This window comes from Macaca mulatta, chromosome 20, assembly GCF_049350105.2.
Source record: "Macaca mulatta isolate MMU2019108-1 chromosome 20, T2T-MMU8v2.0, whole genome shotgun sequence".
In the NCBI taxonomy this organism is placed as follows: domain Eukaryota; kingdom Metazoa; phylum Chordata; class Mammalia; order Primates; family Cercopithecidae; genus Macaca; species Macaca mulatta.
In genome coordinates this window covers 29,646,674-29,671,837 of record NC_133425.1, presented here as the reverse complement: position 1 = coordinate 29,671,837, position 25,164 = coordinate 29,646,674, and the positions used below count along the sequence as shown (strand labels likewise).

The window sequence follows — 25,164 nt, the reverse complement described above, 5'->3', positions numbered from 1 at the left end:
GGGCATGCGCATATGGTCGCGTCTCTTCCTCGCCCGAGGCGCGGAAGGTGGAGTCGGAAGTTGTTGCGCCCCGAGCGGAAGCGGAGCTGCGTGGACGCGAGAACTGGCTACCGTCACCGGAACCGTTGCATCTTCCAACGGAAATCTGGTTGCCAAAAGGGGTAGGAATACGTCATTTGTACGTAATCTGAGGCACCCGCATCTCACATCACCCCATGGTGCCCCCACCGCGTCACGTGACCAACCCGGTCCCAAACTCGTGGACCGCAGAATGTGACGCTGTGACTGTCACGTGTCCCGGCTCGGTCAGCGCCGTCTCTGGGACGCTGTTTTCATCACGACGTCCCCGGCACTCCGACCACCGAACGACGCCCACACGGCCCCCGCGAGGTGGGGAGGGGCGCGCCCACCACTCCCAGAGGCCTTTCGAGGCAGTGGGTGGTAGGACCCTTGCTGACTTCGCCTTTATTGCTTTCGGGTCCAGGGGCGTGGGCGGACTGACGACTTAGCATTTGGGGCTGTCAGCATCATGGGACCTTGAAAATCGGGAAATAATAGGATCCGAGTCGTCAGCGTCAGAAAATTGCAGGGTTGTGTGGGCAGGGAATCTAGGGGTGGAAATTGACCTCAGCCAAGGCAGAAACCTCTTCTTCCGCATCCTCCTGGCGCAGCCTCTGACAGGTGGGCAGCCAGCCGGCGCCCTCCTTGAACACTACAGCCCGGCTTCACTCACCACCTTGTGGGCTGTCAGACCATGTCAGGGCAGCTCAGGCTAAGAAAAGTGTCTCTGCACGCTGCCTTCCCTGCCACTCACACCCCCCAGACCCTGCCTTGCATCTGAGGCAGGTAATGACTTTGTTCTTAACTGAATCTGGGGAGTTCCTAGCTCAGTACCAAGCACATTACGGGCCCTCTATAAATACTTGTGGACAGAATCTTAGCCTTTCATGTATCTGAGGATGAAGACCCTGGTTCCTTGGCCTTCTTTAGGCTTCAGTCTTTCTGACTGTGACACTTCTCTAATCCTGGCTATCGAGATATTCACTCATTTTTTATTTTTAAAAATTTTTACAAGATGGGGTCTCACTATGTTGTCCAAGCTGGTCTCTAACTCCTGGGCTCAAGCAATCCTCCTGCCTCAGCCTCCCAAACTGCTGGGATTACAGGCATGCACCACCATGCACAGAACATTCATTTAATGGATATTTTTGGGCACATACTATGGGCCAAACACTGTTCTAGGGCTGGAGATACATCAAGGACTAATAGATAAAAATTCCTGCACTCGTGGAACTTAAATTCTCTAGAAGGAGTCCCCAAGGTCATTTAGTAAGTCTCAGCATAGCTGGGAATGAATAACGGGTCTCCTGGACCCCAGGGCTCTGTCCAGGAAGCTTCTGTGAAGGTACAAGCAAGGAAAGGAATGGACCCTTTCTGCTATGCCCTGGTCAGGAAACCTAGATTCCTGGGACTGGGTTGCTATGGACTTCTGGAAGTTGCTTCCTGTCTCTTAAGTGTCGATCTCCCTCTGCACAGTGGGTAACTTGGGGGGATGGGGAGATCATCTTTATGGGTATGGGCTGCTCTAAACTTCAGTGATGATGAGGTTGGAAACTGTCAAGTGCTGTCTGATTCTATGTGAGGATTTTTGGCTCTTCTCTTCCTGTTAAAACCCAGCTCTAGCAGGGTGCGGTGGCCTATGCCTGCAATCCCAGCACTTTGGGAGGCAGAGGCAGGCAGATCACCTGAGGCCAGGAGTTGGAGACCAGCCTGGCCAACATGGCGAAACCCCATCTCTACAAACGTACAAAAATTAGCCAGGCATGATGGCAGGTGCCTGTAATCTCAGCTACTTGGGAGGTTCAGACAGGAGGATTGCTTGAACCCGGGAGGCGGAGGTTGCAGTGAGCTGAGATCACGCCATTGCACTCCAGCCTAGGCGACAGAGTAAGACTCCATCTCAAAAAAACAAAACAAAACAAAACACAAAACCCAGCTAGTAGGAGAGTGGTTCCCTGATCAACCCACAGAGGGAATGCAGGGTTTTTCAGGAAGCCTCCCCTGGAGACGGTGAGGAAAGATTCCCTGCTCCCGGGTCTTCCATGGCAGCCTCTGCCTCTTCAGTCACTGCTGCTTGCCTCCCGCATCTTTTGTCCCCTACCACCCGACCCCCTTCCCCCTCCTACTCTGTGTCTCTGAGTGGCACAAGGTGGAAGGGCTCTTGGACCCCTGACTCATAGTCCTGCATGGGATCTTAAATAATGCATTATTCCTCTCTGGGACTCAATTTCCCCATTTGACGGCTTGGTCCTATAATTTCTGCCTTGCCTAAGGTAGGACTTGGACAGTATCTAGTGAGGTTAAGAAGGATGTGGAAGGGGCTGGAAAACTGTCGAGCCTCCCCTCTGGCTTTTTTTCTTTTTTCTTTTTTTTTTTTTTGAGGTTGAGTCTGGTTCTGTCACCCAGGCTGGAGTGCAATGGTGTGCTGTCAGATTCAGTCAATCCTCCTGCCTCAGCCTCCCAAGTAGCTGGTACTATAGGCATGCACCAGCATGCCTGGCTAATTTTTGTATATTTTTTTGGTAGAGACTGGGTTTCGCCGTGTTGCCCAGGCTGGTCTCAAACCCCTGGGCTCAGTCGATCCACCCACCTTGGCCTCCCAAAGTGCTGGGATTACAGGTGTGAGCCACCGTGCCCAGCCTCTCTGAGCTTTTAGTACTGTGGGTTCCAGCATCTTCTGGGCCCCCGGTCCCATCTGCCTCTTTGTTTCTCAGCATCTTGATGGCATGCCGTCTTGATCCACTAAACTTCTCAGGATTATAATATTCATTATTTCATTTGTGGTCTCTGGATGAGATTGCAGGGTTTTGGAATGGTGACTTAAGGTCACAGGAAGCTGGACTCTAACCCTTGTGGTGGTATGTGGAGAGGAAAGAGGCCATTTAGAGAGATTGGCGCTGGGGATGGAGCTCTCCAGAGCTGAGCCCTTTGTTCCTCTCAGGCCCTCTGAGCAGCCTTGAAGTGGATATTAACTATCTTAGGCTGGGTGCAGTGGCTCATGCCTGTGATCTTAGCACTTTAGGAGGCCAAGGTGGGTAGATCACTTGAGGCCAGGAGTTCGAGACCAGCCTGGGCAACATAGCATCTGTCTCTACAAAAAAATCTTCTTTTAATTACCCAGGTGCACTGGCGCTCTCCTGTAGTCCTAGCTACTCAGGAGGCTGAGGCAGGAGGATCACTTAAGTCCATGAGGTCAAGGGTACAGTCAGCAGTGATCTTGCCACTGCATTCCAGCCTGGGTGACAGAGTGAGATCCTGTATCAAAAAAAAAAAAAAAAAAAAAAAAGTAGGGTGGGTGCAGTGGCTTACGCCTGTAATCCCAGCACTTTGGGAGGCCAAGGCAGGAGAATCCTTTGAGCCCAGGAGTTGAGACCAGCCTGGGCAACATGCCAAGACCTCATCTCTGGTTTTTTTTTGTCGTGGTTGTTGTTGTTTGTTTTGAGACATAGTCTCGCTCTGTCTCCCAGGCTGGACTGCAGTGGCACGATCTCAGCTCACTGCAGCCTTTGCCTCCTGAGTTCAAACAATTCTTACTCAGCCTTCCGAGTAGCTGGGATTACAGGTACACACCACCACACCTGGCTAATTTTTGTATTTTTAGCAGAGATGGGGTTTCACCATATTGGCCAGGCTGGTCTTGAACTCCTGACCTCGTGATCCTCCCACCTTGTGATCTGCCTGCCTCAGCCTCCCGAAGTGCTGGGATTACAGGCATGAGCCACTGTGCCTGGCCTAAGACCTCATCTCTAATTAGATTTTTTTTAATTAAAAATAAATAAATAGAAATAAAAATAAAGTTTAAAAAAGTATATTGGGCTGGGTGCTGTGGCTCACGCCTGTAATCCCAGCACTTTGGGAGGCCAAGGCAGGTGAATCACAAGGTCAGGAAATCGAGACCATCCTGGTTAACACAGTGAAACCCCGTCTCTACTAAAAATACAAAAATTAGCCGGCGTGGTGCCGGGCACGTGTAGTCCCAGCTACTCGGGAGGCTGAGGCAGGAGAATGGCATGAACCCGGGAGGCAGAGTTTGCAGTGAGCGCAGATTGTGCCACTGCACTCCAGCCTGGGTGACAGAGTGAGACTCCGTCTCAAAAAAAAAAAAAAAAAAAAATATATATATATATATATATATATATATGGTCTTGCGTGTGTGTGTGTGGTGAGCGTGTATATTTGCTCCAGACTGTGCAGCTGTTGGGTGGAGGGGGGGTGTGTTTTTTTAACATCCACACTATGATCCAAGGAAAATACCAGCTGGGGTGGCTTCCCGTGTTCCACCCACCCTTGGGGGCTTGCTGCCACCTATTGCTTTGGACTGTCTTGGAGGAGGAGTGGGTGGACTGCCTGCCCCACTAAGCCTTCTCCCGCCCCTGTCACAGGGCCTCTCCCACACCTGCTAGGTTGGAGACGACTGCTGGAGAGGTTATTGATCCTATCTGGCTCTACCTGGTCCTGAGGCTTGGCAATTTGTCTTGTCCCCTCTACCTGTGGGTCCAGACCTACCTACATGGGAGCCAGATGACCTGGGTTGGAATCCCAGCCCATTCACCCACTGTAATAACTCTAGGAGGCAAGTTATGTAACCTTTCTATACCTCAGTTCTCATTTTTTTTTGGTGGTTGTTTTTTTTTTGTTTTGTTTTTTGTTTTGTTTTTTTGAGATGGAGTCTGGCTCTGTCGCCCAGGCTGGAGTGCAGTGGCCGGATCTCAGCTCACTGCAAGCTCCGCCTCCCGGGTTTAGACCATTCTCCTTCCTCAGCCTCCTGAGTAGCTGGGACTACAGGTGCCCGCCACCTCGCCTGGCTAGTTTTTTTGTATTTTTTAGTAGAGACGGGGTTTCACCGTGTTCGCCAGGATGGTCTCGATCTCCTGACCTCGTGATCCGCCCGTCTCGGCCTCCCAAAGTGCTGGGATTACAGGCTTGAGCCACCGCGCCCGGCCTGTTGTTGTTTTTTGAGACAGAGTCTCTCCAGGTCACCCAGGCCGGAGTGCAGTGGTGTGATTTTGGCTCACCGCAACCTCCACCTCCCGGGTTCAGGTGATTCTCCTGCCTCAGCTTCCCAAGTAGTTGGGATTACAGGTGCCCACCACCAAGCTGGGTAATTTTGTATTTTTAGTAGAGGTGGGGTTTCTCTATGTTGGTCAGGCTGGTCTCGAACACCTGACCTCAGGTGATCCACCCGCCTTGGCCTCCCAGAATGCTGGGATTATAGGCGTGAGCCACCGTGCCCGGCCCTCACTGAGGCTGGCAGATCACCTGAGGTCCAGGGTTCAAGACCAGCCTGACCAACATGGAGAACCCCCGTCTCTACTAAAAATACAAAATTAGCTGGGCGTGGTGGCACATGACTGTAATCCCACCTACTTGAGAGGCTGAGGCAGGAGAATCACCTGAACCCAGGAGGCAGAAGTTGCAGTGAGCCAAGACTGCACCATTGCACGCTGGGGGCAACAAGAGCGAAACTCTGTCTCAAAGAAAACGAAACAGAAAAATCCGAATAATAATAGTACCATACTCATAGGATTGCTGTAAAGATGAAGTGATATTTGTAAAGCAAACAGAACAGCACCTGGTGTGGAATGTCAGTGCTTCCTGCTGTTGTATGAAGGCGATGATTGTTACTCGGAATCTTTCAGCAGCTCCAGTGTCTCTGCTAGAGGGTCCATGTTGCTGCCTATCTGGGGACTTCCTTCCCCTCTCCATCTCCTGGGTCCCATTGTGCACCAGGGCCGAGACTATCACCCTTGCCAGCTCATGCCCCTCTCTTGTGTCTCCACTTGGAGCTGACATACCATATATTTTGCTAATTTATTTACATATTGGGCTGGGCGTGGTTGCTCACACCTGTAATCTCAGCACTTTGGGAGGCCAAGGCAGGAGGATGCTTGAGCTCAGGAGTTTGAGACCAATCTGGACAACATAGTGAGACCCCATCTCTACAAAATAAAAAATAAGGCTGGGCACGGTGGCTCACACCTGTAATCCCAGCACTTTGGGAGGCTGAGGTGGGCAGATCACCTGAGGTCAGGAGTTTGAGATGAGCCTGGCCAACATGGCGAAACCCTGTCTCTACTAAAAATACAAAAATTAGCTGGGTGTGGTGGCGCACGCCTATAGTCCCAGCTACTGGGGAGGCTGAGGCAAGAGAATTGCTTCAACCTGGAAGGCAGAGGTTGTCGTGAGCCAAGATCATGCCACTGCACTACAGCCTGGGAGACAGAATGAGACTCTGTCTCAAAAAATAAGTAAATAAATAAATAAATAATAAAATAAAATATTAGCTGGGTGTGGTGGCGTGCACCTGTAGTTCCCCTTACTTGGGAGGCTGGGACAGGAGGATTGCTTGAGGCCAGTAGTTAAAGGCTGCAGTGAGCTATTGTGCCAGTGCACTCCATCCTGGGTGACAGAGTGGGACCCTGTCTCAGAATTTTTTTTTTTTTTCGAGATGGAGTCTTGCTCTGTTGCCCAGGCTGGAGTGCAGTGGCCGGATCTCAGCTCACTGCAAGCTCCGCCTCCGGGGCTTACACCATTCTCCTGCCTCAGCCTCCCGAGTAGCTGGGACTACAGGCGCCTGCCACCTCGCCCAGCTAGTTTTTTGTATTTTTTAGTAGAGATGGGATTTCACTGTGTTAGCCAGGATGGTCTCGATCTCTTGACCTCATGATCCGCCCATCTTGGCCTCCCAAAGTGCTGGGATTACAGGCTTGAGCCATCGCGCCAGGCCAAAAAAAATTTTTTAATAGAAAATAAAGGCCAGGCATGGTGGCTTACCTCTGTAATCCAAGCATTTTGGGAGGCCGAGGTGGGCAGATCACCTGACATCAGGAGTTCGAGACCAGCCTGGCCAACATGGCGAAACCCCGTCTATGCTAAAAATAAAAATATTGGCTAGGCATGGTGGCTCACACCTATGATTTTAGCACTTTGGGAGGCCAAGGTGAGTGGATTGCCTGAGCTCAGGAGTTTGAGACTAGCCTGGGCAACACGGTGAATCCCCGTCTCTACTAAAATATAAAAAAATTAGCCAGATGTGGTGGCGTGCACCTGTAATCCCAGCTACTCTGGAGGCTGAGGCAGGAGAATCGCTTGAACCCGTGAGGCAGAGGTTGCAGTGAGCCGAAATCATGCCATTGCTCTCCAGCCTGGGCAACAGAATGAGACTCCATCTCAAAAAAAAAAAAAAAAAAAAAAAAAAAAAAAGTATTGTTTGTTATCACCACTCCCCTGTCAACTAGAATGTAAGCTCCATAGGACAAGGGTTTTCACCTGCTTTACCCCCTGCTGCGCCCCCAGCACCTACAACAGAGCCTGGTACACAGTAGCTACTTGACAAATATTTACAAATGAATGAAATTATTTCTTATTCAATATTTATAAAGCACTTTATAAATATTAACTCATTTAATCTCATAACAGTTTTATGAGAGAGGTACTATTACTGTCCTCATTTTATAGAGGAAGGAGTGGAGGCACAGAGAAGTTGAGGAACTTGCCTGAGGTTACACAGCCAGTAAAGGATACAGCCGGGATTTTAACCCAGATGCTGGAGCTCCGCAGTTGGTATCCTTTTGTTGTTACTGATATTGAGACAGGGTCTTGCTCTGTCGCCCAGGCTGGAGTTCAGTGGTGCAGAATTATGCCTCACTGAAGCCTTGAATTCCTGGGCTCAAGGGATCCTTTCACCTCGGCTGGGACCATAGACGAGTGCCACTATGTCTGGCTAATTGTTTTATTTTTTTGTACAAACGGGGTCTCATTATGTTGTCCAGGCTGGTTTCAAACTCCTGGCCTCAAGCAGTCCTCCCACCTGGGATTCCCAAAGTACTGGGATTACAGGCTTGAGCCACCACTCCTGGCCCATACAGTTTGTACTCCTAACCACTGCACTGTGGTCTTAGGGAAATACCAACTCGGGTGGCTCCCTGTGTTCCACCCAACCTTGGGGACTTGGTGCCACCTATTGATATCCTGCTTCAGACTGTCTGGGGGAAGAGGGGCAGACTTGTACCCACTGAGCCTCCCCCTGCCCCAGTCTCAGGTCTCTCCCACACCACTGGGTTGGGGCTGACTGCGGCGAGGTTATTGGTCCTCCCCCTTCTCCCTATGAGCTGTGTCCCAAGCAGCCAAAGATATCCACACATGACTCAAGTAAGGGCTGCAGTTCACCCTGCAGACATCTCTGAGGCTGTTTCTGTGGCAAGCCCTAAGGGCCACGGAGACGATGTGCCCCCATAGCTCGCTCCCCATGGGCATGTTTTGGGCTTAAACTTGACCACTCCCTAGAGTTTCATCTGAGACCCTCTCTTCCTCAAACTATTTACATACTCTTGTGGCTTTGAATAACCATATGCTAGCCTCCAAGTCCCTATCTCCAGCCCCAACTTTCTCCTAACTCTAGACCCTTGAATCTACCTGCCTCCTGGAGGTCCCACAGACATTTTAAGCTGAAAGTGTCCCAGACAGGAAGCACTGTCTCCTGCTGAGAACCTCCTGAGCCAGCCATTCTTCCTCCCGTTTCCCATCCACGTGGATGACACTGTCATAATTTTACAGTTGGGTCACCCATGTCATAATTTTGGCCCTGAACTTTTTTTTTTTTTTTTGAGACGGAGTCTCGCTCTGTCACCCAGGCTGGAGTGCAGTGGCGTAATCTCAGCTCACTGTAAGCTCCACCTTCCGGGTTCATGCCATTCTCCTGCCTCAGCCTCCCAGGTAGCTGGGACTACAGGCGCCCGCCACCACGCCCGGCTAATTCTTTGTATTTTTAGTAGAGACGGGGTTTCATTGTGTTAGCCAGGTTGGTCTCAATCTCCTGACCTCATGATCTGCCCGCCTTGGCCTCCCAAAGTGCTGGGATTACAAGTCTGAGCCACCGCGCCCGGCCCAAGACAGAGTATTGCTCTTGTTTCTCAGGCTGGAGTGCAGTGGTGCAATCTCGGCTCACCGCAACCTCCGCCTCCTGGGTTCAAGCAATTCTCCTGCCTCAGCCTCCTGAGTAGCTGGGATTACAGGCATGCACCACTACGCCTGGCTAGTTTTGTATTTTTTAGTAGAGACAGGATTTCTCCACATTGGTGAGGCTGGTCTCAAACTCCTGACCTCAGGTGATCAGCCCACCTCGGCCTCCCACAGTGCTAGGATTACAGCCATGAGCCACCGCACCTAGCCCTATTCCTTTTGTTGTTGTTGTTGAAACAGAGTTTCGCTCTTGTTGCCCAGGCTGGAGTACAATGGTGCAATCTTGCCTCACTACAACTTCTGCCTTCCAGGTTCAAGAAATTCTCCTGCCTCAGCCTCCTGAGTAGCTGGGAATACAGACACAGGCGCACCCCACCACTCCCGGCTAATTTTTGTATTTTTAGTAGAGACAGCATTTCACTATGTTGCCAAGGCTGGTCTCAAACTCCTGGCCTCAGATGATCCACCCACCTTGGCCTCTCAAAGTGCTGGGATTACAGGCGTCAGCCACTGCACCCAGCCTGCCCAGGCTTTATTCTAAAGGTGATGGATCATGAAATTTGTTTGGATAAACTCTATTAAAATGCTAGAAGAGGCCGGGCACGGTGGTTTGTGCCTGTAATCCCAACACTTTGGGAGGCCGAGGTGGGTGGATCATTTGAGGTCAGAAGTTCGAGACCAGCTTGGCCAACATAGTGAAATCCCACCTCTACTAAAAGGAGTAGTACTCCTTTACTAAGTGGAGTGCACTGGCACAAAAATTAGCCGGGCTTGGTGGCACACACGTGTAGTCCCAGCTACTCAGGAGACTGAGGCAGGAGAATCACTTGAACCCAGGAGATGGAGGTTGCAGTGAGCCGAGATCGAACCACTGCACTCCAGCCTGGGTGACAGAGCGAGACTCTGTCTCAAAAATAAATAAATAAATAAATAAATAAATAAATAAATAAATAAAACACTAGAAGAAAATATGGTCAAAATCTTTTATAACTTTTGGAGTGAGGAAGGCCCAACTCCAACTCAGAATTCAGAAACTGGAGAAGAAAAGATTAATACCTTTGTCTACATACAACAATTCTGCATGGCAAAAAACATTGTAAGTAAAATCAAAAGACAAATAACTATTCAGGTGCAGTGGCTCATGCCTATAGTCCCAGCACTATGAGAGGTCGAGGTGGGAAGATCACTTGAGGCCAGGAGTTGGAGACCAGCCTAGGCAACATGTTGAAACCCCATCTGTACTAAAAATACAAAAAATAGCTGGGTATGGTAGTGAACACCTGTAACCCCAGCTACTCAGGAGGCTGAGGCACAAGAATCGCTTGAACTGTGGAGGCAGAGGCTGTAGGGAGCTGAGATCATGCCACTGCACTCCTGCCTGGGCGACAGAGCAAGACCCACTGTCTTGGGGGGAAAAAAAAAGCCAAAAAACTGGGGAAAATAGTTGCAGTTCTTATCACATACAAAGGTCTAATCTCCCTACTATTTAAAGAGCTCTCATATATTGATAAAGACCGGTAGTTCAATAAAAAATGGGCGAAGAACATGACAGTTCACAAGAACAATAAGGCCTTAGACACATACACAGATGTAAGTCTGGCAAAACACTTTTGGCAAGATTGTGGGGAGATGGGTCCTTTCATCCATTCTTGGTGGGAATGGAAAATGATACAAGCCAGAAAGTGTTTATCAAAATTACAAATGCATTTATATTTTGTTTTGTTCTTGTTGTTTTGAGCAGAGTCTCACTCTTTAACCCAGGTGGGAGTACGGTGGTGCAATCACAGCTCACTACAACCTTGATCTCCTGGGCCTAGGTGACCCTCTTGCCTCAGCCTCCTGAGTAGCTGGGACCATAAGCACACACCACCACACCGAGCTAATTTTAAAAATTATTTGCGGTGGCTGAAGCCTGTAATCCCAGCACTTTGGGAGGCCGAGACGGGTGGATCACAAGGTCAGGAGATCGAGACCATCCTGGCTAACACGGTGAAACCCCGTCTCTACTAAAAAATACAAAAAACTAGCCGGGCGAGGTGGCGGGCGCCTGTAGTCCCAGCTACTCGGGAGGCTGAGGAAGGAGAATGACGTGAACCAGGGAGGCGGAGCTTGCAGTGAGCTGAGATCCGGCCACTGCACTCCAGCCTGGGCGACAGAGCCAGACTCCATCTCAAAAAAAAAAAAAAAAAAAAAAAAAAAAATTGTAGAGACAGGGTCTCACTATGTTGTCCAGGCTGGTCTCAAACTCAAGCGATCCCCTTGCCTCAGCCTCCTAAAGTGCTGGGATGACAGGCACGGGCCACTTCGCCCGACTGTGTTTACACTTTGTTTTTCATTTTTGTTTTTTTTGTTTTTGTTTTTGTTTTGAGACAGAATTTCACTCTTGTTGCCCAGGCTGGAGTGCAATGGTGCAGTCTCGGCTCACCGCAACCTCTGCCTCAGCCTCCTGAGTAGCTGGGATTACAGCCATGAGCCACCATGCCTGGCTAATTTTGGATTTTTAGTAGAGACGGGGTTTCTCCATGTTGGTCAGACTGGTCTCAAACTCCCAACATCAGGTGATCTGCCCCCCTCGGCCTCCCAAAGTGCTGGGATTACAGGCGTGAGCCACTGCACCCGGCAAGCATTTACACTTTGAACCAGTCATCTTCTGAAAATCTATCTGAAAGAGATTTCCTTTTGTCAGTTAGCTACTCTTGCATAAAAAACCACTCCCAAACCTTGAGTTTTCTTACTGAGATAAACAACGATGTATGGTTTCTCCACATTCTGAGAGGGGCTGGGTGGCTTGTATTATGTAAGTGGCTGCAGTCAGCTGGCACCGTGGCTGGGGCTAGATGGCCCAAGATGGCCTCACTCACCTGTTGTCTGCTATTTTATTTATTTATTTATTTATTTATTTATTTTATTTATTTTTTTTTTTTGAGACGGAGTCTCACGCTGTCGCCCAGGCTGGAGTGCAGTGGCGCGATCTCGGCTCACTGCAACCTCTGCTTCCCGGGTTCCCGCCATTCTCCTGCCTCAGCCTCCTGAGTATCTGGGACTACAGGCGCCCGCCACCTCGCCCGGCTAATTTTTTGTATTTTTAGTAGAGACGGGGTTTCACTGTGGTCTCGATCTCCTGACCTTGTGATCCGCCCGCCTCGGCCTCCCAAAGTGCTGGGATTACAGGCTTGAGCCACCGCGCCCGGCCTGTCTGCTATTTTAGCTCTGAGACTAGGTTGGCAGGAACAGTTGAGCCACTCCCAGCATGTTACATTCCATCCTGGGTTTCTTCTTAGCATAGTGGCCTCAGGGTTCCAGGAAAGTGAAAGTGGAAGCAGTAACGAAATCTTGAGTCCTTGCTCAGAATTTGGACATGACTTCTACCACATTCTGTTACCCAAACCAAGTTGCAAGTCCACACCAACTTCAAAGATTGGGGAAATAGAATTTTAATTCAACACGTCTGTGCATGTATGAAATGACCCATCCATCCAATGTAATTCACCCAGTATTGTTTGCAGTAATCATAACTTGCCCATCAGCAGGTACAGAGCTGTCAAAAAGAATTAGAAACTTCATTTTGCATAAATATGAAATATTTGTTTGTTGAATATCAAAGTGTAGAATAAGTGTATCATGCTTACTGTTATGTAAGAAAAAAATTTGTGTGTGTGTGTGTGTGTGTATTTACTTGTATCTGTGTCAGAGGCGTTTGAACCAGAGCGACTCCATCTTGAATAGGAACTGGGTAAAATGAGGCTGAGACCTACTGGGCTGCATCCCAGACAACTAAGGTGTTCTAAGTCACAGGATGAGATAGGTGATCAGCACAAGATATAGGTCATAAAGACCTTGTTGATAAAGCAGGTTGCAGTAAAGAAGCCAGCTAAAATCCACCAAAACCGAGATGGCAATGAGAGTGACCTCTGGGTGTCCTCACTGCTGCACTCCCACCAGGGTCATGACAGTTTACAAATGCCATGGCAATGTCAGGAAGTTACTCTATATGGTCTAAAAAGGGGAATCATGAATAATCCACCCCTTGTTTAGCATATAATAAAAAAATAACTGGCCCAGCGCAGTGGCTCACGCCTGTAATCCCAGCACTTTGGTAAGCCAAGGCGGGTGGATCACCTGAGGTCAGAAGTTCGAGACCAGCCTGGCCAACATGGTAAAACCCTGTCTCTACGTAAAATACAAAAATTAGCTGGGCATGGTGGCAGGCGTCTGTAATCCCAGCTACTCAGGAGGCTGAGGCAGGAGAATCGTGTGAACCCGGAGGCGGAGGTTGCAGTGAGCCGAGATTGCACCACTGCACTCCAACCTGGGCAACAAGAGTGAAACTCCGTCTCAAAAAATTAAAAAATAATATTAATAACCATAAAAATGGGCAACCAGCAGCCCTTGGGGCTGCTGTCTATGGAGTAGCCATTCTTTAATCCTTTACTTTTCTAATAAACTTGCTTTCACTTTACTCTGTGGACTCACCCTGAATTCTTTCTTGAGCAAGATCCAAGAACCCTCTTTTGAGGTCTGAATCCAGACCCCTTTCTGGTAACATCTGCATAAAGAAATTCTGGGGCCGGGCGCGGTGGCTCAAGCCTGTAATCCCAGCACTTTGGGAGGCCGAGACGGGCGGATCACGAGGTCAGGAGATCGAGACCATCCTGGCTAATATGGTGAAACCCCGTCTCTACTAAAAATACAAAAAAACTAGCCGGGCGAGGTGGTGGGCGCCTGTAGTCCCAGCTACTCGGGAGGCTGAGGCAGGAGAATGGCGTAAACCCGGGAGGCGGAGCTTGCAGTGAGCTGAGATCCGGCCACTGCACGCCAGCCTGGGCGACAAAGCGAGACTCCGTCTCAAAAAAAAAAAAAAAAAGAAATTCTGGAAGGTTTATAAGAAACTAGTAAAAGTGGTTCCGTAGGTGGGGTTCATGGGAACAAAGTGGCTAGTACAGCTGTTAGAGTAAGAATTTCACTGCACCCTTTTGGTATTATTTAGATTTTTGTACTATGTGAAAGTACTACCTATTTGAAAAAATATATCAAATAAATAATGGTAAAGAAAGAATGTTGGTCGGGCGCGGTGGCTCACGCCTGTAATTCCAGCACTTTGGGAGGCCAAGGTGGGTGGATCATGAGGTCAGGAGTTCGAGACCAGCCTAACCAACATAGTGAAACCCCATCTCTACTAAAAAAAACAGAAAAATTAGCTGGGCATGGTGGCAGGCACCTGTAATCCCAGCTACTTGGGAGGCTGAGGCAGCAGAATTGCTTGAACCCAGGAGGCGGAGGTTGTAGTGAGCTGAGATCGCACCACTGCACTCCAGCCTAGGCAACAGAGTGAGACTCCTTCTATAAAAAATAAAAAAAGAAAAGAAAAAAGAATGTTAAAAGGTAATGTATCAAAGAATGGTACCTTTGAGTAATTTTAAACCAATTTTAACTATGTCTTAGTTAGCTCGGGCTACTTTAACAAAATACCATAGGTAGGGTGGCTTAACCAACTGACATTTATTTCTCACAGTTCCAAAGGCTGGAAAGTCCAAGATCAGGGTGCCAGCAGATTCCGTTCACAGTGAGGGCTCACTTCCTAGTTTGCAGACAGCCACCTTCTTGTATTATTACATGGCAGGGAGAGAAAGCTCTGGTGTCTGGTGTCTGGTGTCTGTTCCTTCTTTTTTTTTTTTTTTTTTTTAGATGGGGTCTCAAAAAAAGCCCAGGCTGGAGTGCAATGGCACAATCTCGGCTCACTGCAACCTCCACCTCCCAGGTTCAAGCAATCCTCCCACCTCAGCCTCCTGAGTAGCTGGTACTACAGGTACATGCACCATGCCCAGCTAGTTTTTTTGTATTTTTGGTAGAGAAGGGTTTTGTCATGTTGCCCAGCCTGTTCTTGAACTTCTGAGCTCCAGTGATCCACCTGCCTTGGCCTCCCAATTTCCTGTGATTACAGACATGAGCCACCACGTCTGGCCTTCTTCCTTTTGTCATAATGACACGAATCCCATCATCCGCATGATCCTCCACCCTCGGGATCTCATCTAAACCTAGCTACCTTTCAAAGGCCTCACCTCCTACTCCCATCACATTGGAGGTTAGAGATTCAACATATGAGGCTGGGCACAGTGGCTCATGCCTGTAATTCCAGCACTTTGGAAGGCTGAGGTGGGTGGATCACTTGAGGTCAGGAGTTCAAGACCAGCCTGGCCAACATGATGAAACCCCATCTCTACTAAAAATACACGAAAAAATGAGCTGGGCATGGTAGTGTGTGCCTGCAATCCTAGCCACTTGGGAGGCACCTCAGGTGATCTGCCCGCCTCAGCCTCCCAAAGTGCTGGGATTATAGGTGTGAGCCACCGCACCTGGCCCCCATTTGACTAATCTCTGCCTCCCCATGCCACCTGGCACAGGACATATTACACCTATTGTGCTCAGGAGCAAAAGAATGAATACCCATTTGACCTATCCATCCATTAACCAGTAAATCTTTATTCAGGCCCCATTCTTTGTACCAGGACTGTGCTCTGATGCTAGAGACACAGTGGTGAGCAAAACAAATGTTCATCTGGGCAGGGCACAGTGGCTCACATCTGTAATTCTAGTAGCTTTGGAGGCCAAGGCAGGAGAATTGCTTGAGGCCAGGAGTTTGAGACCAGCTTGAATGACATAATGTCTCTACAAAAAATTTTCAAATTATCCAGCACAGTGGCATGTTCCTGTAGTCTCAACTACTCAGGGGGCTGACGTGGGAGGACTGCTTGAGCCCGTGAGCTCAAGGCTGCAGAGCAGAGAGTCCTGATCATGCCACTGCACTCCAGCCTAGGTGACAAAGTGAGATCCTGTCTCAAAAGAGGACTTCTCTAAAGTCTTTCAATAAAATTTAATTCTTTTCTCTCATAAAGGACATTAGCATATGCATGTATTTTAAAGATTTATTCTTAAACACTATAGATTTTTTTTAAAAATTTTTGAGATGGAGTCTTGCTCTCTTGCTCAGGCTGGAGTGCAGTGTTGTGATCTTGGCTCACTGCAACCTCCGACTCCTGGGTTCAAGCAATTCTCCTGCTTCAGCCTCCCGAGTAGCTGGGACTACAGGCACGTGCCACCACACCCGGATAATTTTTTGTATTTTTAGTAGAAACAGAGTTTCACAGTGTTAGCCAGGATGGTCTTGATCTCCTGACCTTGTGATCCACCCGCCTTGGCCTCCCAAAGTCCTGGGATTATAGGCATGAGCCACCGTACCCAGCGATTTTTTAAAATTAATTAATTTTTTCCTTAGAGACAGGGTCTTGCTATGTTGCCCAGGCTTGTCTTGAAATCCTGGCCTCAAGTGATCCTCCTAGCTCAGCCTCCCAAAGTTCTGAGATTACAGGTGTGAGCCACTGCACCCTGCCAGGTACTATAGATTTCTATAAATGGCATGTTTACATTTCCTGGTAGTTTGCTGGTATGATTTATAAGGCAGTGTATTTCAAGATCTTTCACTTTTTTTTTTTGAGATGGAGTCTCGCTCTGTTGCCCAGGCTGGAATGCAGTGGCACAATCTCAGCTCACCGAAACCTCTGCCTCTGGGTTCAGGCGATTCTCCTGCCTTAGCCTCATGAGGAGCTAAGATTACAGGTGCGCACCATCACACCTGGCTAATTTTTGTTTTTTTAGTAGAGGCGGGGTTTCACCACGTTGATTAGGCTGGTCTCAAACTCCTGACCTCGTGATCTGCCCGCCTCGGCCTCCCAAAGTGCTGGGATTACAGGCGTGAGCCCCTACGCCCAGCCAAGATCTTTCTCTTATTGAATCAAACTTACTCCACATACAGTAACAGCGAGAGACCCAGGAGTGATCTAGGACCCTCCTCCCTCCTTCATCACCTGTTCCAATCTGCAATCGCGTCTGACAGATTTCCCCCCATGACACACCTCTGTAATGGAGGTTCCATCCCCACCTCCAGACCTTGGTCCCGGCCTCATTATTTTTGGCCTGGGTGATTCCTAACTGATCTCCCCATCAACCTTCACAGAACCAGAACTACTGCCAACTTGACTGCACCTTGGTGGAAATTAGAAAAAGACATTCTTTCCTCATGACACTGTACCTCCACCTGTCAGATAATTGTTATAATAAATATTCAAATACATGATGTCTGGGATGTGAGCAGTCCCCCTGTGGCGTGCTGCTTCATGTAGTGCACTCTGGCACAGCCATCTGTGGTGGTCCCACACACAGCCACCAGCAGGATCTTTGTAAAATGAAAGTTTGATCATGGTATTCTGTCGGATTGAATGTTTGTGCTGCACCCCAGCCACATTTATATATTTTTTGTGTGTGTTTTCTTGAGATAGAGTCTTGCTCTGTCACCCAGGCTGGAGTGTAGTGATGTGATCTCGGCTCACTGCAACCTCCGCCTCCCAGACTCAAGTGATCCTCCCACCTCAGCCTCCTGGAGTTCGAGATCAGCCTGGCCAACACGGTAAAACCCTGTCTGTACTAAAAATACAAAAATTGGCAGAGCGCAGTGGCTTACACCTGCAATTCCAACAATTTGGGAGGCTGAGGTGAGCAGATCACTAAGGTTGGGAGTTGGAGACCAGCCTGACCAACATAGAGAAACCCTGTCTCTACTAAAAATACAAAATTAGCCGGGCGTGGTGGCGCATGCCTGTAGTCCCAACTACTCAGGAGGCTGAGGCAGGAGAATCGCTTGAACCTGGGAGGCGGAGGTTGCAGTGAGCCGAGATCACACCATTGCACTCCAGCCTGGGCAACAAGAGCGAAACTCCATCTCAAAAAATAAAATAAAATAAAAATAAAATAAAATAAATAATAAAAATTAGCCAGGCATGGTGGTGCGTGCCTGTAATCCCACCTACTCCGGAGGCTGGGGCAGGAGAATTGCTTGAACCTGGGAGCCAGAGGTTACAGTGAGCCAAGATCACGCCACTGCCCTCCAGCCTGGGTGACAGAGCCAGACTCCATCTCAAAAAAAAAAAAAAAAAAAAGGAAAAAGAAAAGAAAAAATAATTAGCCAGGCATGGTGGTGCATGCCGATAATCCTAGCTACTGGGGAGGCTGAGGCAAGAGAATCACTTGAACCCAGGAGGCAGAGGTTGCAGTGAGCCGAGATAGCGACATTGTACTCCACCCTGGGCAACAAGAGCGAAACTCCGTCTCAAAAATAAATAAATAAAATAAAATAAATAATAAAATTAGCCAGGCATGGTGGTGCGTGCCTGTAATCCCAGCTACTCAGGAGTCTGAGTCAGGAGAATCGCTTGAACCTGGGAGGCAGAGGTTGCAGTGAGTCAAGATCGCACCACTACACTCCAGCCTGGGCGACAGAGCCAGACTCCATCTTGAAAAAAAAAAAGAAGCCGGGCGCGGTGGCTCAAGCCTGTAATCCCAGCACTTTGGGAGGCCCAGACGGGTGGATCACGAGGTCAGGAGATCGAGACCATCCTGGCTAACACGGTGAAACCCCGTCTCTGCTAAAAATACAAAAAATTAGCCGGGCGTGGTGGTGCGTGCCTGTAATCCCAGCTACTGGGAGGCTGAGGCAGGAGAATAGCGTGAACCCGGGAGGCGGAGCTTGCAGTGAGCCAAGATGGTGCCACTGCACTCCAGCCTGGGCGACAAAGCGAGACTCCGTCTCAAAAAAAAAAAAAAAAAAAGAAAAAAGAAAAAAAAATTAGCTAGGCGTGGTGGCGCGTGCCTGTAATCCCAGCTATTGGGGAGGCTGAGGCAAGCTAATCACTTGAACCTGGGAGGCAGAGGTTGCAGTGAGCCGAGATGGCGCCACTGCACTCCAGCCTGGGTGATGGAGTGAGATGCTGTCTCAAAAAAAAAAAAAAAAAAAAAAATAGGCTTTTGAGACAGAAACTACCACCATCTTGAAAATCAATTATTCTTTTTTGCTTTTCTTTCTCCCCCCACCCCCTTTCCTTTTATGCTGGGCTTTTAATAACACTTAACTCTTGCTTGGTGTAAAGAACTCCAGGAAGTGGCCTTGAAAATCTAAGCAGGGAATCAAGGTTGCAGCATGTCCCGCCCTGGGAAGAATGCTGAGTGCCTCCTGTATTCCTGTTGCACCTGAACCAGTGCCAGCCAGACCACCAGATGGCCCACTGCTCAAGACTGTCATCGAGACCAGACACACTGACCCGCCTTGAGTCAATCTGAGCATAGCTTCCCTATATCTCCTCTTATAACCACCCCCTCTCATAACCAACCCCACACCGGCTGGGCACGGTGGTTCATGCCTGTAATCTAGCACTTAGCATGGCCGAGGTTTGGGGCTGCTGGTTGTAGCGGCGTCACTTGAGCTCAGGAGTTTCAGGCCAGCCTAGGGAGCATAGCAAGACCCCATCTCTACAAAAAAAAAAATCAAAAAGTGAGCCAGGTTGGTGGCGCGCGCCTATAGTTCCAGCTATTTCGGAGGCTGACGTGGGAGGATCGCTTGAGTCTGGGAGGTCAAGGCTGCAGTGAACTATAACTGTGCCACTGCACTCCAGCCTGGGTAACAGAGTGAGAGCTTGTCTCAAATACTAAACAAATAAATAAGTAAAACCCAGCCAGCCTGAAAATTTTGAGATGAGACTTTCAGACATTAGTCTGCCATTTCCTTGGTTTGCTGGCTCTCCAAATAAACCTGCTTTCCTCCTACCAACTCTTTTTTTTTTTTTTCCGAGACAGCCTCATTCTATCACCCAGGCTGGAGTGCAGTGGCATGATCTCGGCTCACTGCAACCTCTGCCTCCCGGATTCAAGCGATTCTCCTGCCTCAGCCCCTGAGTAGCTGGGATTACAGATGTGAGTCACCATGCCCAGCTGATTTTTGTATTTTTAGTAGAGGCAGGGTTTTGCCATGTTGGCCAGGCTGGTCTTGAACTCCTGACCTCAGGTGATCCACCCGCCCTGGCCTCCCAAAGTGCTGGGATTATAGGCGTGAGCCACCGCACTCGGCCCCCAACTCTCGTCTCGTGTTTGGCATTTGGGCAGTGAGCAGCTGAGCCTGGATTTGGCGATGCTTTCCCTCTAGCATCAGGAAGGCCAAGAAAGAGACTGTGGTTGAACTTTGATAGAAGAGCAGGAGGTGGGCTTGGGGATGTTAGAGGGAAGGGAGTTCCAGGGGACAAGAAGGACATGAGGAAAGGCATGGAGATATGAAAATGCAGGGAATAACGGGATAGGAGCAGAGGGTGCATGAGAATAGGTGGCATGCCCTAAAGCAGAGAGCCAGGTTAGGAAATTGAGGCTTTACCCCATAAGCAATGGGAAACCAGGGAAGTTTTCTGATCAGAGGCTGGCCTGGTTATATCGATGCTTTAGAAAGGTTGGCCAGGCACAATGGCTCACACCTGTAATCCCAGCACTTTTGGGAGACCAAGGCGAGTGGATTGCTTGAGCTCAGAAGTTCAAGACCAGCCTGAGCAACATGGTGAAACCCTGTCTCTACAAAAAATACAAAAAATTAGATGGGTGAGACGGCACGTGCCTGTGGTCCCAGCTACTCGGGAGGCTGAAGTGGGAGGATCGTTTGAACCTGGGAGGTGGAGGTTGCAGTGAGTGGAGATTGTGCCACTGCACTCCAGCCTGGATGACAGAGCAAGAGCAAGGTGCCATCTCAAAAAAAAAAAAAAGCGGGGCAGGGGGCAGGCATTGGGTAGGAGACTGCATAGGAAGTTCCTTCATGATTCAGGGCTACTTTGGGTAGCCCATAAGTGATCATGAATGTAACGAGCTTGAAATCACTGATCAATGAGAGGAATTGCCATATTTGTGAGTCTGTGTCCATCTTTAGAGCTGCAGCCAGATATGAGTGGTGCGCCACTCACTCATTCATTCGTATAACACATAATTACTGAGCGCCTACCATGTGCCAGGTGCCATGGAGCCACTGGAGAACCAGCAGTGAACACACAGCAGACAAAACTCCCTGCCTTCATGGGACACATTTGCTTTGTTCTTTATGCCTGAGTAAAACGGCTGAGGGAATATGCCATTGATTCATTCTGATTTTTTAGTTTGTTTGCTTTTGAGACAGAGTCTTGCTCTGTCTCCCAGGCTGGAGTGCAGTGAATGATCTTGGCTCATTCCAACCTCCACCTCCCAGGTTCAAGCATACTGATTGCCTCAGCCCCCAGAGTAGCTGGGATTACAGGCACACGCTGCCACACCCGGCTAATTTTTATATTTTTATTTTTTATTTTTATGTATGTATTTATTTATTTTTGAGACAGAGTTTTGCTCTTATTGCCCAGGCTGGAGTGTAATGGCGTGATCTCGGCTCACAGCAACCTCCACCTCCCGGGTTCAAGCAATTCTCCTGCCTCAGCCTCCCTAGTGCCTGGGATTACAGGCATGCACCACTATGCCCGGCTAATTTTATATTTTTAGTAGAGACAGGGTTTCTCCACATTGGTCAGGCTGGTCTCGAACTCCCAACTTCAGGTGATCCGCCTGCCTCAGCCTCCCAAAGTGCTGGGATTACAGGCATGAGCCACCGCACCTGGCAGGTCACATTTGTTTTGGGGGCAATCACATTAAGGACTGGGAGGAAGATATATGTAAAGGAAAGGCGCTTCATTCAAGTAGGAAGACCAGAGAGAGAAGGCTGTGCTGACGGCCCAGGTGAAAGACAGTGAAAATTAGTGAGGGCCTAGACTGAATTGAGGTGGTGGGGACAGGAGAGGACCTGGAGACAGCTCTGGGTGTCACAATTGAGAGAGGAACTATAAGAGCATGCTTTTACAAGAATGGGGGCCGGGCGCGGTGGCTCACGCCTGTAATCCCAGCACTTTGGGAGGCCGAGGCGGGCGGATCACAAGGTCAGGAGATCGAGACCACGGTGAAACCCCGCCTCTACTAAAAATACAAAAAATTAGCCGGGCGCGGTTGTGGGCGCCTGTAGTCCCAGCTACTCGGGAGGCTGAGGCAGGAGAATGGCGTGAACCCGGGAGGCAGAGCTTGCAGTGAGCCGAGATCGCGCCACTGCACTCCAGCCTGGGCTGGGCGACAGAGTGAGACTCCGTCTCAAAAAAAAAAAAAAAAAAAAAAAAAGAATGGGCTGTGAGCTGGGTGCGGTGGCGTGCCCCTGTAGTCCCAGCCACTCAGGAGGGTGAGGTAGGAAGACTAATTGAGCCTAGGAGTTTGAGTCCAGGCTGGGCAACAGAGTAAGACCCCATCTCTTAAAAAAAGAAAAAGAAGACAGAAGAAGAGGAAGAGGAGGAGGAACAAGAAGAAGAAGAAGGAGAAGAAGGAGAAGGAGGAGAAGGAGGAGGAGAAGGAGGAGAAGGAAGAGGAGGAGGAGAAGGAAGAGGAGGAGGAGGAGGAAGAGGAGGAGGAGGAGGAAGAGGAGGAGGAGGAGGAAGAGGAGGAGGAGGAGGAAGAAGAAGAAGAAGAAGAAGAAGAAGAAGAAGAAGAAGAAGAAGAAGGAGGAGGAGGAGGAGGAGGAGGAGGAGGAGGAGGAGGAGGAGAAGAAGGAGAAGAAGGAGAAGAAGAAGAAGAAGAAAAGAAGAATGGGCTTTGCAATCAAAAGATGCAAACAAGGTCAGACACAGTGGCTTATGCCTATAATACCAGCACTTGGGAAGCCAAGGTGAGAGCCCAGGAGTTTGAGACCAGCCTCGTTTCTGGGGGGAAAAAAAAAAGTTAAATAAGGGCCAGGCACAGTGGCTCACACCTGCAATCCCAGCACTTTGGGAAGCCAAGGTGAGTGGATCACCTGAGGTCAAGATTTCCAGACCAGACTGGCCAACATGGCGAAACCCTGTCTCTATTAAAAATACAAAAATTAGCCAGGCATGGTGGCAGGCACCTTTAATCACAGCTACTTGGGAGGTTGAGGCAGGAGAATCACTTGAACCCGGGAGGTGGAGGTTGCAGTGAGCCAAGATTGTGCCATTGCACTCCAGCCTGGGTGACAGAGCGAGACTCTCTCTCAAAAAAAAAAAAAAAAAAAGAAAAGAAAAGAAAAAAAAGAAAAGAAAATTAGCTGGACACAGTGGTGTACACCTGTAGTCCCAGCTACTCAGGAGGCTGAGATGGGAGGATCGCTTGAGCCTAGGAGGTCGAGGCTGCTGTGAGGTGTGATTGCACCATTGCACTCCAGCCTGGGAAACAGAGTGAGATCCTGCCTCTGGAAAAAAAGAAAAGAAAAAGAAAAAATACAAACAAGACCCCAGTCCTGCCCTTTATTAACCTTGTGAACTTGGATATGTTATGTGACCATTCAAAGCTTCAGTGTCCTGGTCTATACACTTGGGATCTTAGCAGTGGCTACTGTGAGGTTGGGAGGTTTCTGGGAGCCACCAGCATAGTGAATGCAACACGGTGGATGCCCAGAATGTGGTGGCATTATAATGATGGGGAGACAAGGACAGCTTTCTGTGCTTTGAGTGGCTGGGTGGATGGAGATGATGCCATCTCTGAGGGAAAGCACAGGAAGGAGCACTTTGGGGAGGATACAGCCACCTCCTTGAGGTCCCCACGTCAGCGCTAGCCATGCCCACTATAGTCATGGGTCTACTCATGGCTCTGGTGGCATCTTCAGTCTCTGTCTTCTTGGTGCCCGGCTCAGAGCTTAGGCACATAGTAGGGGCTGTCTTACAGGGGGAGGATCTGGCTTGCAGGTACAGATGTGGGCACTGCAGACACGGAGGTGCAGAAAGGTGCAGGTAGAGGGAAGAGAATGCTAAGCGTGGTGGCCCAGGCCTGTAATCTCAGCACTTTGGGAGGCTGAGGCAGGATGATCACTTGACCCTTGGAGTTCAAGACCAGCCTGGACAACATAGTGAGACCCCGTCTCTACAAAAAATAAAATTAGCCAGGTGTGGTGGCGTGTGCCTGTAGTCCCAGCTACTCAGGAGGCTGAGGTGGGAGGATCACTTGAGCCTGGGAGGTTGAGGCTGCAGTGAACCAAGATTGCACCACCGTATCTAGCCTGGGCAACAGAGTGAGACCCTAACTCAAAAAATAAAAATAAAAAAACAAAAAAAGAAGAGAATGGACGGAGCCCAGGGAACCCTGAGGTTGAGGGGCTGTGGGAAAAGGGAAGGACCTGGAAGAAGGCTAGAGACAACACTCACAGGTCAGCTCGGCGGGGGGAGGGGGGGTGGGGGGTGGGCAGGCGGAGCACCACCACGGAAGGGAGAGTTTCAGGAAGAGGGGCTCCTCAGAGTCACATGCTGCTGAGAGGTCAGGGATGGTAAGGCCCGACTGGCAATGTGGGATGAGGGTTTATCAGACACGAATTTGGCACCAAGGAGGTCACTGGGTACTTGGCAAGAGAATGCCGGGTGCGGTAGCCCAGGCCTGTAATCCCAGCACTTTGGGAGGCTGAGGCAGAAGGATCGATTGAGAGTCAAGACCTGTCCCATTGGGGGCCGGCGCCCCATTGCAAGGAGTGGGAGGAGTTGGTGTGGTGTAAGGATGGGGAGAGGAAAGGTGGGCATCAGAAGAGGTCACTCAGACCCTCGGGGGCGCCTGATTTCCCCTCTCACTAAGGACAAATTTCATGTTCCACAGTCAGAGCCATCTGCAGATGGGCCAGGAGGTCCTGGGAGGTAGTGAGCACCCTGTTCCCGGAGGCAGACAAGCAGAGCTCCAAGACCCACTGCAGCGGGAGAGGCCCAGGCTGTGCAACACAAGCCCCGTGTCCTTCTCGGCAAGCACCTGGCTGGTTCCCTGCATCGTAAAAACCACACAGAGGGTCAGTCTTTCTATTTCTAGTGTCTAAAGAGCCTCCTGCAGGAACACACACGGGCTCGCACGCAGAGGTGGTCGCGCGCAGCCTCACGCAGACACCAGATACAAAACACAGCCGCTATCTGTGTCTACTGGAAAGGGATCCACATCCCGGCTCCCAGGTTATTCCCTGAATTCATTCCCTCACCCCCTCTTTCCACCGGGCCACCCCACCCCCCCGGGCCACCCTAGCATCTCCTCTTGGCCCTCCGCATCTCTCCCTGCTCCTGGGGCTCTGCCCACCCCCACCCGCCTCCAGGCCTCTCCCGCCCCCTCCTCGGGTGTCCCCCAAGCCGGTGACTACAACCCCCAGGCGCCCCCGGCCCGGGCGCTGCGCATGCCCCCTGCTCCCTGCGCGCTCCCGCTCCCCCCGCCCTCGCTTCCTCCTCACCTCCCTCCGCCCCCCTCCCC

At 49.8% G+C, this 25,164-nt stretch overlaps 1 protein-coding gene and 1 long non-coding RNA gene across 3 annotated transcripts; one reads left to right on the top strand and one right to left on the bottom strand.

Moving 5' to 3' along the window:
* The first annotated feature begins 4 nt into the window (after positions 1–4).
* Positions 5–25,044, top strand: LOC144337996 (uncharacterized). 2 transcript variants are annotated; one of them, XM_077985998.1, is made up of 3 exons: positions 5–161; positions 271–390; positions 24,535–25,044. In XM_077985998.1, exons 1-3 carry the CDS (start codon positions 5–7, stop codon positions 24,702–24,704), a joined length of 447 nt encoding a protein of 148 aa, XP_077842124.1. In that variant the 3' UTR covers positions 24,705–25,044. The 2 variants fall into 2 exon arrangements, with proteins under 2 accessions (XP_077842124.1, XP_077842125.1); XM_077985999.1 differs by lacking the exon at positions 24,535–25,044 and having other exon boundaries at positions 271–932.
* Positions 11,346–23,181, bottom strand: LOC144337999 (uncharacterized). The gene is made up of 3 exons (XR_013411705.1): positions 22,933–23,181; positions 12,222–13,233; positions 11,346–11,892 (listed from the first exon to the last, which is right to left on the bottom strand). It is a non-coding gene; the product is annotated as an uncharacterized LOC144337999 (long non-coding RNA).
* Positions 25,045–25,164: the final 120 nt, after the last annotated feature.